This window comes from Camellia sinensis, chromosome 8 (genome assembly GCF_055761805.1).
Source record: "Camellia sinensis isolate YWXY chromosome 8, ASM5576180v1, whole genome shotgun sequence".
NCBI classification, from domain to species: Eukaryota; Viridiplantae; Streptophyta; class Magnoliopsida; order Ericales; family Theaceae; genus Camellia; species Camellia sinensis.
The window spans coordinates 193,410,808-193,424,450 of NC_138968.1; the positions used below are offsets into that span (position 1 = coordinate 193,410,808).

General features: G+C 31.2%; 2 protein-coding genes across 2 annotated transcripts; both read left to right on the plus strand.

The window, feature by feature from the left end:
* The first annotated feature begins 3,040 nt into the window (after positions 1–3,040).
* Positions 3,041–11,253, plus strand: LOC114302666 (uncharacterized). The gene is made up of 6 exons (XM_028247713.2): positions 3,041–3,518; positions 6,004–6,349; positions 10,134–10,218; positions 10,340–10,426; positions 10,522–10,758; positions 10,878–11,253. The coding sequence occupies exons 1-6, from the start codon at positions 3,358–3,360 to the stop codon at positions 10,952–10,954; spliced, it is 993 nt and encodes a 330-aa protein (XP_028103514.2). The 5' UTR covers positions 3,041–3,357; the 3' UTR covers positions 10,955–11,253.
* Positions 11,254–12,241: 988 nt separating this feature from the next.
* Positions 12,242–13,265, plus strand: LOC114302658 (uncharacterized). The gene has a single exon (XM_028247706.2). The coding sequence runs from the start codon at positions 12,344–12,346 to the stop codon at positions 13,046–13,048; it is 705 nt and encodes a 234-aa protein (XP_028103507.2). The 5' UTR covers positions 12,242–12,343; the 3' UTR covers positions 13,049–13,265.
* The last annotated feature ends 378 nt before the right edge of the window (positions 13,266–13,643 follow it).

The window sequence follows — 13,643 nt, forward strand, 5'->3', positions numbered from 1 at the left end:
ATTTTTAAAATGCATTAACACTGTATTTGGATTGAGTATTTTGTAGAAAAATAAAAAAAATTGAAAAAATATGTATTTTTTTTATTTGTTTGAATAATTAAGTTGAGAGAAATAGAAAGAAATCCATTTATCTTATAACTTTCATTTTCAATCTTTCTAAAAATTGAGAGATTTTGAGAGAAAATAAACTAACAAATTTTTATATTTTTATAATATTAATTTTGTCCCTATAAAATCAAACGAAATAAAATGATTGACAAAATATAAAAATGTTATTTTGATAATATAACACAAAACAGTAACTTTTATTTTCTCTTATAAAATCTAACCAAATAATAAAGAGATAAATCATTTTTTCTTTTATTTCTTACTTATTCAAACAAAAATGAGAAAAATCACAATCATTTCATTTCTTTTTTCTTTTCTCTTATAACTTAGAGCATCTCTAACGATGAACTATTTTTTCCATCAAATCTGAGGGGAAAAAAGGTGATTTCCTCAATCTGATACGAGGTATTCCAATGGTTGTACTGTAACTTACATTAAAAGACTGGAGATATCCGATGGGACAATCGGCCGATCGACTCGTTAAGCGACTAAAAATTTTTTCCCTCTCTAAACTACACTTTTTGAAACACTTGAACTCATTTTCTTCCCCCAATAAACAATGGATGTCCACACCCACAAGCACAAGCACAATTACCACAAGCAACAACCAAAATTACCCTGCTCAACACAAGAGATTTTTGAGTTCCAGACCTTAAAATCGTCGAAAAAGGCTCTCATAATCTCTTTCCCGATATGTCCTCACCCAACTAGAAAAAATTTCCAATTGTAGACGATTAACCCCAATTATTTCCAACCCACCATTGATGTCTGCAATAAAAGCCCAAATATTAACAAACCCCACAAACGATCTTATCGGAAAAAAAAAACTCCAATTTTACACTTGAAACCTCAATGAAATGCCAAATAGCTCAAACCCACTAAGCAAATCATTAAAAAAAAATACCAAAAAAAGCTATTGATATCATCAACAAAACCCTACATTTGCCCAAAAAAACCTTTAAAATCAATTAATTCCTTCAATTAAAACCAAAAACACCAAATTCAATCAAGGCACAAAAGAACAAAAACAAATAAAGAAGATAATCTAAAAACAAGGTTTAAAGATAATTTGTAACCTTTAAAATCAATTAATTCTTGCAATTAAAACCAAAAACACCAAATTCAATCAAGGCACAGAAGAACAAAAACAAATAAAGAAGATAATCTAAGAACAAAGTTCAAAGATAATTTGTAACTGCCGGCGAAGCTAATCAGAAGCAATTAATGACGTAGAGAGAGAGAGAGAATTAGGTAAGAAAAAAGTTTTATGACGAAACCCTTTGTATGTATGTATGTATGTATTTGTGTATGTGTTTAATAATATATGTGTATGCAAGAGACGACCTGTGAGACGACCTATGGGATAACCGATGAGACGTCCAGCCGGTTGTCCGGTGGGACCCACCTCCAACGTAAACACACAGTATTTTGGTGAAATTTGCTCAGCTTCTCAGTTTGGTGAAATTTTTGGACAGTTCTCATTTTTGATGAAACCATTGGAGCAAAAAAAGTTATTTTTTTCACCAAATTCAAATTTGGTGATGATATTGCTTAACCGTTGGAGATGGTCTTAAGTAATCTTCTTCTTCTTCTTCTTCTTTTTTTTTTTTTTTTTTTTTTTTTCATAGGTTCCCAAACATAGTGCAAAAGTATAAGAGCTCATTGGGGATGTTGGTTAATTTTTTAATTTTTTGATTATTTTAATTTGGAATTAAAAAGTTTTATTTTGAATAAATTTTTTGACTATTTTAACTTTTATGAGAAAAAATTATGATTCAAATGTAATATTTTTTAAATTTAGGACTAAAAAATTTATTTATTTTTGACTATTTTAATGCCAATTCCAACCTATCTTCCCAAACAATGACTAGTTTTGGTGTATACTCACTTTAATAATGTATATATATTATAATTTTAAAATATACACCTATATATATTTTTAGTAATAAAAAAATTAAATTTGTTTCCAAAGCTTTTACATTTCAATTTGACTAGAAGGATTTTTTTTTTTTTTTAATTTTATTGGATTTTGTTCATTTTTTTTTTTTTTTTAAAATCTTTGTGGTTCTCTACTTTAGTAAAATTTAAAAGTGAAAAGTTTAATTTTTTAAGAAAATTCATGATAAAGATTTTTTAAAATGTAAATAAAAATAATTATCAAATCCAACCTTAATATTTAAAAAATTATAATAAATATAGTAAATAAAATATTTTGCAAAATTATACATTTTGCATATATTAACATAGACTCCGTTTGGCAAGAGCTAAACGGGGTTTTTTTGGCTATTTTAGCCACAAAAAATAAAATAAGCTATTTTAGCCACAAAAAACAAAACATCACATCCAACCCATAATCATTACATTCTTCTCTCACAAAAAAAATCAAAAAAGTCAAAAAGCCAAAAAGCCCTTCCAAAACCAAACTTTTTAGCCCAAGCTAAAATAGCCAAAAAAGTCAAAAAGCCAACCCACTTCCCAAACAGAGGCTAATGATGTAATGGGTAAAGTTTTGGGAGAACCATTATGATAGTTTGTTTGGCTTCTCCGTAAAAATTGTTTGAGCATATATTAAAAAAGTTAGTAACTTTTAGTTTAAAAATAAAATAAATAATTAAAATATCACTAAATTTATTTATCATCAATTAAAAAAATTAAATATCACATTAATTTTTGACTTTAAAAAAAATTTAATAACTTTTCAAACACAACAACTAAAAATTTAACCAAAAAAACCCTAACACCTACTTTCATTTTAATTTGACTTTTTGCATAGAAAATTCTTGACAATGAACCAGGGCCATGGCGCCTCCATTGCTTTGCTGGGAAAATAAGCCCAAACCAACCTCAACAGGCCAAAATTATCTAGGCCCATTGTTCGGGCAGCCCAAACTTGCAACCCGCAGTGTCCTTTTTCAAGCCAACAACTTGGCACAAACGATTGGACCAATGGGACGGGACTCTCTCTCTCTCTCTCTTTCTCTCTCGTCTCGGCTTCTTCCTCTCCCTTTCTTTCTTCCCTAGTCCAGTTCCATACTGAACAGTCCTTAACCTGATACATATAATAATATACAAAAGCTAAATCGATTTCTCAAGCCATCAGTTCAAGTTCGTAAACTCGCAGAAGAATCATTTGGTTATTCATGGTGTTGATTTCCAAAATACTACACTGTATCTGTATGTATGATTTGATTGGATTGGATTGGATTGGATTGGATTTGAATTGAATTGAATTGAATAGAGCTTCAAAGAATGGCGGGGATAGCCATAGTCTTAGATCTACTGAGGAAAAATCCAAGCTGGAGTGGCCAAACCCTACACTCGTACGCTTTATTCTCTGCCTCACTCGCTGCTTCCACTGCCGCCGCTTCTGTTGCTGCCTCTACCCCCTTTGCTTCTAGGGCTTTATTCGGGTACTCTCTCTCTCTCTCTCTACACATATATGCATTGGTATTGTTATTGGCAATTTCTTATACTACAAATCAAGATAGATATAGGTACAAATTAGGCGGATTTATAACCCAAGAGTCGAATTCAAATCATCATGATGATGAGATAGCTGAGATTCATTATATGTTTAAGATAGAACAACTACAACAAAACCTTGATTGAACAGTACATATACAACTAATATCATAAAACTGTAGCATACAAAGTACAAGAGCAGTGTGTAACAGAGATATTGAAAGCAGAAAAGTATTTACATATTTTCTTTTTTTCTTTTTTCTTTTTTCTTTTTTCTTTTTTCTTTTTCTTTAGATTTAACGCCTTTAGATTGCTACAAAAGTTGTGCAATAATATAATTTTAGACAATAAAATAAAATTTATTAAATAGAATTTTTTAGAAAGCTTATTAGAAATAAAACTTATTAAATTACAATCATAATATTAACAAATTTTGTAACCCAAAATTTCATAATAAGGTTTTTAATGCCTTTTTCTGTAAGTTGTCCTGTCCCTGGACCAAACAAGCAATCATTTATTTATTTACTTGTTTTTGATAAGTAACTAACTTTATCAAACAAAGCACTTCAAAGTGCAATACTTTACACAGGGAACAAGCACTATACCTTGACAAACTAAAGTTCTTTTGTAAAATCAACAAAAGCAAAAATTGTATTGCAAAACTTCCCCATCAACCAAAATTGGAGAGAATACATAGAAGATTTCTCTCTCTTTCTCTCTAGTTAGACCTCATCAAACACTGAGGCGCAGCCTTCCAAGCTTTATTCACCTTCTTGAATAGATATTGTTGTTTTCAAATTAAAAAGTAGAGAACTGAATGAGATTTGGGTCATGATGTATCTCATGCGTTATAGTATGTAATCCATATATCGTGAATTGAAATGGCCTTGTATCGAATCGCGAATCGAATCGAATTGAATCGTAAATCGTAAAGATTCGGTCACTTTTTTTAAATTACTTAAAAACATATATCTATATATTTAGATGCTTAAATATATCTTATAAATATGAAATATTTAGACTTAAATTAATGAAAATATTATTTTGAATGATAATCAAGTAGTTTAATAGGTAAGAAGTTAACAAAAGTTTCTATGTAAGATCACCATCATACATTTTTTTCTTTTTTAGATATTTCTCATCAACCATTCTTAATAAAGATAATAACCAAATAGACAAACTATCAATTTTCAAAGTAACAATAATTAATAATGATATTGATATTTGAACAATAAACATACATACTTTTCCAAGTTACAGTGAGCAAATAATAAGAAAGAATTATTTAGAATATTTTATTTTAAAATGTAAAACATTTTAAAAGGTATAACTGACCCCAAACATGTAATATTCAATTTAATAAAATAACAATAGATAATTCATAGTGTAATTTTAATCTTAAACATCTTTAGAAGATATATTATTATTTTTTAAAGGGAAAAAAATTGAGAACAAAGGTTAACAATATGTTGGGTCTGACTGAATCTGATTGGATCCTATTAAAAACTCTATGATCACTAAAATAACAAAAAATCATGTATATATGTTGCTTATTTTAGTATTAAATGCAATTAGAAGTTGTATTATGTTATTTTCACTAAAAAGATGGAGAAAAAAAAATCGAAAATATGTCGGACATAATAATTTCAAAATTTGCATGAATCGTAAAAGAGTGAATCGAATCGTGAATTGATTATGAATTGTGCGATTCACTTCCAAAATAGATTTATCCATAGATTCGTATCGATTTTGCAAAAATTGTGAATCAAATCGCAAATCGCAAATCGCAAGATTCTGATAACAAAGATGTAATCATCAAAATTTCATTGCGGAGATAATTTGTTTACTTACGCTGTGTTTGGTTAGAGGATTTGAGATGAGATTTAGAAAAGGAAAGGGAAAACGTATGTAAAATTAGGTATATTTTATTCATATTTCACTTACATTTTTTCTTTTTCTTTCCCAATTCGTTCCCCTAAATCCCCTAAGCAAATACAGCGTTAATAAAATTTGATTTTAATAATATTTTCATTAGTTAATTTTTTTTTCTCACTATTTGATTCGCCTGATTTAGAAACTGAAATGGTATTTTAAGTAATAGTCTCAAATTGCAGACAGTTTGTGAACTAGAGGCATTGTGAACTGAAACGCTTGATCTTTTTTTTTTTTTGTTGTTGGTTCTTTGAAGTAGTTTTGATATAATTTTGGTCTCTCTGCTTTAGATTGATGCCATTTGGCAATATGCTGTAGGATTGAGTTTGACATATAAACAAAACTGATACAAGAAAGAGATTGAATTTGGCATAACTGATACAAGGATATAAGAAACACGTGTAATGTGGTTATTCCTCCTCTAGTATGCTACACATATATTACTTGTACTGTGTCTCCTATTCATATATGATATATCAACTCACAGTGTTCATGATACAGCAATTTTGGAAGATCAATTGCATATTGTGAGGCCGGCGTAGCATCTACTGATGAGGATTACATTTCCAGCATAAGAAATGTGTCTGGAAATATTTTCCAGCTTGATTCTCTGCAATACAGTACCAAGGAGTACAGAATTGAACTAAAGCCTATATTCTCAGCTTTTGGATTGAAACCTCTCGCAATGACATCATTGAGATCTTTCTTATTATTTTATTTGCCTCTTTTGGAGCCTCGTTCAAATGTAGAAGAGGATGATGATGACTTCCCACAAGATACTCCAGAAGAGCACCGTGTAGATTTGGTTGTCCCTTTCAAGAAATCAGTAAAGCAAATCATTCGTGAGGTGAGTTTACCCAATTTCTCCATCTTTCCTTTGCCCCCTCTGCATTTATGATCTTTAGTCAAGCTTTACTATGTTGGTGGAATTAGTGGCAACTTGGCTGATTCTTGATTTTTAGGAGTAGCTACAAGAGTCTTATATGTATGCAGTTTCAGAGATTTGATACCAAATTCAATCAAGTGAGGTTTGGTCTTATTAGCTACATAGTGAAGATCTTGGCCTGGATGAATTAGTTGATTCCTTGATTAAAGTGCAATAATTTGATTATCTAGTCTCTTGCCTAAATAATTTTGTATCTGAAAAGTGGTAAAATGATTTTAAATTTGTAGTTTGTGTTGAAATTCATGATTTAACATGGGCCACTGAAACTGAATACTACTTTTGTCATCCGATAGTGGCGGTGTTTGGGAAGTTTGTTTTTTGGTTTTTTTTTCACTAAAAGACAAATTGGTTACAAAACTAAAAAAACAAATCCAAACAAAATATCATATAAAACCCCATAATCATTTCATTTTTTCTCTCACAAACATCTCATCCAACCACAAAAAACCCAACTATCTTCTCAAATACAAAAAAAATTTTCTCCAATAATATTCTACAACTAAAAAAACCCACTTCCCAAACACCCACAGTATAAATTGAGAGAGGAACATATGCATCAAGTTAATAATAGATGTCAATTTTCCTTGGCAATTTATATTTGAAAACTAATTATGTTTTCAAGTTTGAACTATGATTTTTTTTTTTTTTTTTTGGTGATTATTATCCCTGTGCATTCTTTTACAGGGAAAATTGTACTAATGTATAGTCTTTTGATTCAGTGAAAGTAAGGAGTGTATTTTTTTATTTGATTTTGGTCTAGGAATAATGCGATTAATCAACAATATTGTTCATCAAAAATTTTAATTTTTAAATTTGATAATTTTAATCGCTGGGGAAACTTGCTGTACAGTAGACATGGAGGAAAATGATACAAATTAGATCCACACATCCTCGGAATTACTAAGATCAAATTTTGTGAAATAGCTAAACTGAGTTATTAAAGATTACAGTTGTCCTATGCTTAACCATGTGTAGTAACACCAAAATGTAATTTGAATGACTTACTTCAACCCTCTATAGACTATAAAGAAATTATAGGATCTCATTTTCTCATCTTTAACTTGAGAGTGAAATTACAAATCTGAAATGTCAGTTTTCAGTTGAATCAGAGAGCCTGAAGAACTAAGGTTGTGTTTGGTAGAGTTTTGTAATTATGATTTGAGAGTATGAATTGTATTTTGAGTTTGTGGGGTTTGGAATTATGATTTGAGTGTAGAAAATTTGTTTGGTAAAGAGTTTTGATTGCCTATTTGAGAAAACAATGATCACTCAATGCATCATTGGTTCGCTTAAATGTGACAATGTATTGATGTGCATTTTCACAGGATGCGAAAATCAAGCTATAGCTGTCCTTGGAGATCAATACTGATTGATTTACTGTGTGTAAACAATTTAAATTAAATTTTGATGTCTTCACACTATGGTCTAGTTTATTGATCCAGTCCTTTTTATGGTTACTTCTTGTTATGCTAGTGCAGTCTAACTTACTATTCTGTTTGGAGAATCCATCAGATTACCCAATACGTTAACAGCCATGCATGTGTAGCCCTATGTATGAGTTGTTCAAATTATTCTAGACAGATGTAATAAAATCATCATAGCTCATTAGCTTGTAATAATGCTTGATTGAGTATTTATCATATAATGTTTGTTAACTTCCATGTCATATAAGTGTGATGATCTATGAAGTATAGGCACTCCAAAAATTTTGCCGTAAGTACCGGGTACTTACCGAGTGTGGGTACGTATACCGGTACGGCTGCACGCACCGTACCGAGTATGCCGTATATGGCTGAGTATGCCATGAGTACGCGGTGGGTACGCTGTATATGGTTGGGTACGCGGTGGATACTCAATGGGTGCGGGGTGGGTACTCCGTGGGTGCTCCACAATAGTGTCTTTTTTTGTTTTGTTTTTTCAAAAGTTGGAATTTGATGCAAGTCTATGGCCTTATTTCTCTTTAATCATCTTCAAAAAATTTATATAATTTGGAGCCACCAACTCTTTACATGGTTATTGAGTAATTTTGCCCTCTTCCACTTATTGTTGTATAGTATTGTATTTGTATTGTTGAATATTGATTTATTTTGGGTTTTATAATTTCTCTTTATAACTATTGTTTTGAACTTTGATTTGTATGTGGGATGTTTAGTTAGAAATTTAAAAAATAAATAAATAAATAAATATTTGACGTACCCTAGCCGTACCCATATTTGACTTTTTTTAGATTTTAGTGTATCGCCGTACCCATATTGTACCTGTACTTGTATCCGTACCGACACCTGTGCTTCATAGGTGATGATACACAATATCAACCAGGCAGCAGAAATTCCGATTGAAGTATAAAAGTCTTGGTCATGGGTCAGGGCATATAATTTGCATACATGCAAGGATCTGGTTCTGGCTGTACCTTGCAGTACAAAAGTTATCTACTCAATTATTCTTCTCTGTTGGGAAAAATTAATGCACGAAATACATGTCACCTTTTCTATTTACTTGCAACATGGTAACAACATTTTGCTAAGTATTCAGTGTGTTTGGTTTTAATTTTCTGGATTCAATTTTTTGAAAATTGAGTTTTTTATTTTTCTTATTTTTTTGTTTTTAGTGAATATTTTTAAAATTTTAAGCAAATTTTTTTTTTTTAGATGCACTGTACTTAAATATATCTAAAAAATAAAATATTTATTAAAAAAGATTTTAAAAAATCAATAAATACACAAGAATACGAAAAATGTACTGAATTCTTTTTCTTTTTCTTTTTTGTATTTTTGGTATTTGGTGAATTTTCTGAATTTTTTTCACAAATATTATACTTTTTAAATGTATTTATGTTAGGTGTATCTAAAAATTAAAAAAATTACTTAGAATATTAAAAAAATTCAGTAAAAATAAAAAAAAATGGAAAATAAAAAATTTCAATTTTCTAAAAAGTGAATCTTGAAAATTCAAACCAACCAAGCAGATTGCTTTGCAGTTGTGTTCTAGTTATTCTCACTCTAGTTTTGTGAAGTAAGCTGACTGTAACAGCATGCACCAGGCATGTCAACTTGAATACGCTGTTAAACTCATCCTTGACTAATGCAAAAGGATAGAGGCTCAACTTTTCCTTGTTGACCTTTTGTTTAATACTATTGTGGTTGGATATTCACTTTGTACCTCTTTCAATTCTCCCTACAGTTTACTGCGTCATTATCTATGTCGTTTTCATTTTTATGTGTTTGATACTTTTTCTAAGCCCACAATATGTTTTGTGGAGTACCAAAAAAATTATATAAAGTCCATGAAAAATCTTCTTCAGTTATCACTTTCCTGTTGCCTCTGAAACAGTTTTGCATTCAGCCATCCTGCGAGCAATTCTATCTTTAGTAAATCCTGTGGTCATCAACATGAATTATCTTATTTGACAGAAGTCACCACATCAATCAACTTGCAATACACTGGGGTTTTGTCACACTTTTTAAAATTCATTCTTATTAGAGCTCTGCAATTGCATATTTTTACATTTTTTTTATAATAATATTTTGATTTCTGTTACGGCATTAGACTTAGCTGCTGGCTCCATTTTATTGCTTTATGGAGAATCATCTTTGGAAATTCCTCATGCTATGTCTTTTTGTTAGTTGAACATTGTTGTTTAAGAGTTCAGGGCCAGTCGCTGAATTATTTTTGTATTGTGTCTCAGACCACTGTTGTAACTACTAGACGGGTTCTGGAAAGACTTGCCGTCCATTATGTTTCACATAGGATGGCATGGAAACTTCTTAAAGGTACTTGCTTTTCATGACGTTATAAAAGTGGCTAATGTTGACGATTTCTGTAATTTCACATTTGTATTGCTTTTGGTTAAACATTTTTGAGCGAACTAATTGTTACAATAAATTTTTACAGATGTTCCCAGATCAGCTGCGCGCAAGGCCGGAAGGGGGGTGCCAACTCTAGTTTACTTCTTCAGTGTTAGCAAAACGACTTTCAGAGGTCCAAACATCTCTCTATATTCAATTTTCAACATTCAATTCAGTCGGTTGTGCTTTAGTCTCACTGTTTAATAACCTGTTATTATGTCTAAGCAGGACATCTTCTTGGAGTTGCAGCGTCATGGCTTGTCCAAGTTGGCATTGACATTTACCGGTATTTCACTGAAATTTTTAAAGCAGAGAATGATAAAGTTGTTAGAGCAGAAAAAACTCGAGTTCTTGGCAAGAAGGTTTCTTGTACTACTGCCAGGTGTGGTGCAGCACTGGTTTTTGCTTCTGTTGGAGCAGGGATTGGTGCAACCCTACTTCCCCCTTCCACTGGTCAGTGGATTGGTAAGCACATCGCCCCATTGCTTAATCAAAAATTTCAATGTCCGTGAAACATCAAACTTAAATTTGCATTGAAATTGTCTTCGATAATTTATTGATTTCTAAATTTATGCATTTTGCAGGCTGTGTTCTTGGAGATTTCGCCGGGCCTGTGATTTTATCATTTTGTTGGGAGAAAGTTTTTCATGCGGAGAACTAATTCTGCTCGAAATAATCTTGACTCGACTGATTCTGAAGAGAGAGAGAGAGAGAGGATGAAGAAGAAGCACAACATAGCATTGGTAGCCATGTAATCACTGATGAATCTGTTTAATATTGATCAATTAAACACAACTCCATTTCTGGGCTAGAATTGTAATGTGGAACTCTATTTGGAAGATCTGAAGTTTTTCTTTTCTTTTTTTGATTTTTAATCTAGAGTATTAAGTGCTTAAGGATTTATTTGGTATGAATTTCAAGAACAGAGTTTTCCAGCAAAACAAATGATTTCATGAAAAATTGGACTATTTGAATTGTTGATATAATATATATATATATATATATATAGGTTTTGCATCTGTGATACAAAATAGGTAGGAAATCATATAGATGTGGAATGGATTCATTTTCATTTGCTTTTCTTTTTTGAGATTTAAACACAACCCAAAAATAGTCAGTGTTGGGTTTAAGGTTTTATACCCAAAACAAAATTCAATTTACATTATGGAAACATTTCGTGGCCAAGAAATAGAACTACTTTTAGACCATAAGAAGTGCCAGATTCAGTACCTCTCACTCTCTCTCTCTCTCTCTCTCTCTCTCATACAAATTCAGTAGCCCTCTCTCTCTCTCTTTCTCTTTTTCTCTCTCTCTCAATTCATGGTCATAAGAGGACACCACCGACTCAATGATTTAGCCAAAAATGAGTCATCTCAATTTGGTAAATATGAAGATCACTCTTACCCACCGAGACAAAACTAAACTGGTATACCCCCCACGTGGCAACTTGCTCTACCACACAGCTCTCATATCCTCAATTGGCGAAATTGGCTGCCCACAGAAAACCCAAACGGTTTTTTTTATTTTTTTTAAATTTGTTATTTCAATTATTAACAGTGTAATGGTTTAATTGTTCTCACTATTTATCAACGTACAATGTAATAACTGATACATAAGATAAGATGATAATCAAACATGATAAGAAATGTGATTATTATAATATGATTATTTTTTTTAAATTACATTTAATTTATCATCTTATATATCACATCCATATTTAATAAATATTAACGAAATTCATGTAAGACATGTTACACAAATAATAATTATAAATATATTATGCACATTTGATGGGTAAGCTAAATATAGGAAGAAGAAAAAATAAAGAAATAAATTTAGCATTATTGGGCTTCACATTCTAGCCTAATCAAGGACATTATTGTCAAACTACTCATTCCCTATGCTAACTCTCTCATTTCAAACCCCTATATATAAGAAAACCTTCATTAATTTCTCTTCACATTCCAACCTGCATCCCCCATACAAACCACCCTCCATAATTTCTCCCCCATATCTTCTCTCCTCTCTAAGTGAGAGAAAGAGAGAGAACATGGATCAAACTGATCAGCACCACAACCAACACAGTCTAACTCAATTCGTTAGCTCCCAACTTTATAAAAGGATCACACATGTGCTACTCTCACTTTCTGTTGTGTTTTCCTTCTTTTTATCCAACTCATCATGGTACACCTTGTTCCTCCATTCCTTCAATTTTCACTTCTCTACATTCCCTTTCCAACTGCTAGCCCACACCATGGGCAAAAACTGCATTTTTCTCATTTGCAACGGAATCGTAATGCTCCTTGCTAAGACATCTGGTTTAATCCATTCTTTGCCTGCATCCGACCACCTTAACGATCAATTATTAAAGAAGATTGGAGATGGAGATGTTCTGCAATTGTCGTTGGAGACGAAGGACTCATTGCTAGAGAAACAAGTTACCGTGGAAACTCTACAACAACAACAACAACAACAACAAGACTCCATGGAAGGAGAGAGTGAAGAAGACTTGAACTTGAATGTAGAAGGTGAAGAGCAAGAGGCACGAAATGGGTTTTTGATTACAGTAGGCGGAGAAGATGAAGAGAATGAGAAAGATTTAAGCACTATTAATAATGGATTTGCAATCGAAGAAGAAGAAGAAGATGGGTTGTTGAGTAGAGAAGAATTGAACAAGAAATGTGATGACTTCATAAGAAGGATGAAGGAAGAAATCAGGATAGGAGCTCAACAACAACAACTAGTCATGGCTTAATAATAATAAACAACTACAAATTTTTATAGGAATACATGCAAAATCAGTCTTATATCATGTTTGTAATATGATGATTGGGATTTTTTTTTTCCACAGTTGGATAGTTGTGCATAGGTGATTTATGCTTTTTGTAGTTTATTATGGTTCATGTCTGTTATAATACATATGATGCATAATCATATATAAGTTATAATCTAAACTGGTGTGGATTACAATCCATTGTGGTGTTTTATTATGAGTAAATTAAAGTTGGTTATGCCTCTCAAAGTGATTTCAGTCGGGACTTCTTGTACAATGATGTATTAAATTAATATTTATTCATTTTAAGTTAAAAACATCATAGAAGTGACTTAATATTTTAAAATTGTCATCGATATATCATTATGATAGATTTTTTTGGATAAATTATAAATACACCCCTTGAGGTTTAATTAAAATATAAATCGTCCTGTAATTTTGAAAATTACATTCCACCCCTTGAGGTTTTTAATTTCATAACAAATCGCCCATTTTATTAATAAATCATCAAGCCAATTAACAGTTTTTAATGATGTTAAAAATATGTTTTAATTAATAATTCAGGTAATTTTATTAT

Excerpts from the sequence above, each read along its gene's own strand:
- LOC114302666 (XM_028247713.2), top strand. The coding sequence starts at position 3,358 with ATGGCGGGGATAGCCATAGTCTTAGATCTACTGAGGAAAAATCCAAGC. Across the intron at positions 10,427-10,521 it reads TAGCAAAACGACTTTCAGAG|GACATCTTCTTGGAGTTGCA; the intron begins GTCCAAACATCT and ends ATGTCTAAGCAG. Across the intron at positions 10,759-10,877 it reads TTCCACTGGTCAGTGGATTG|GCTGTGTTCTTGGAGATTTC; the intron begins GTAAGCACATCG and ends TGCATTTTGCAG.
- LOC114302658 (XM_028247706.2), top strand. The coding sequence starts at position 12,344 with ATGGATCAAACTGATCAGCACCACAACCAACACAGTCTAACTCAATTC.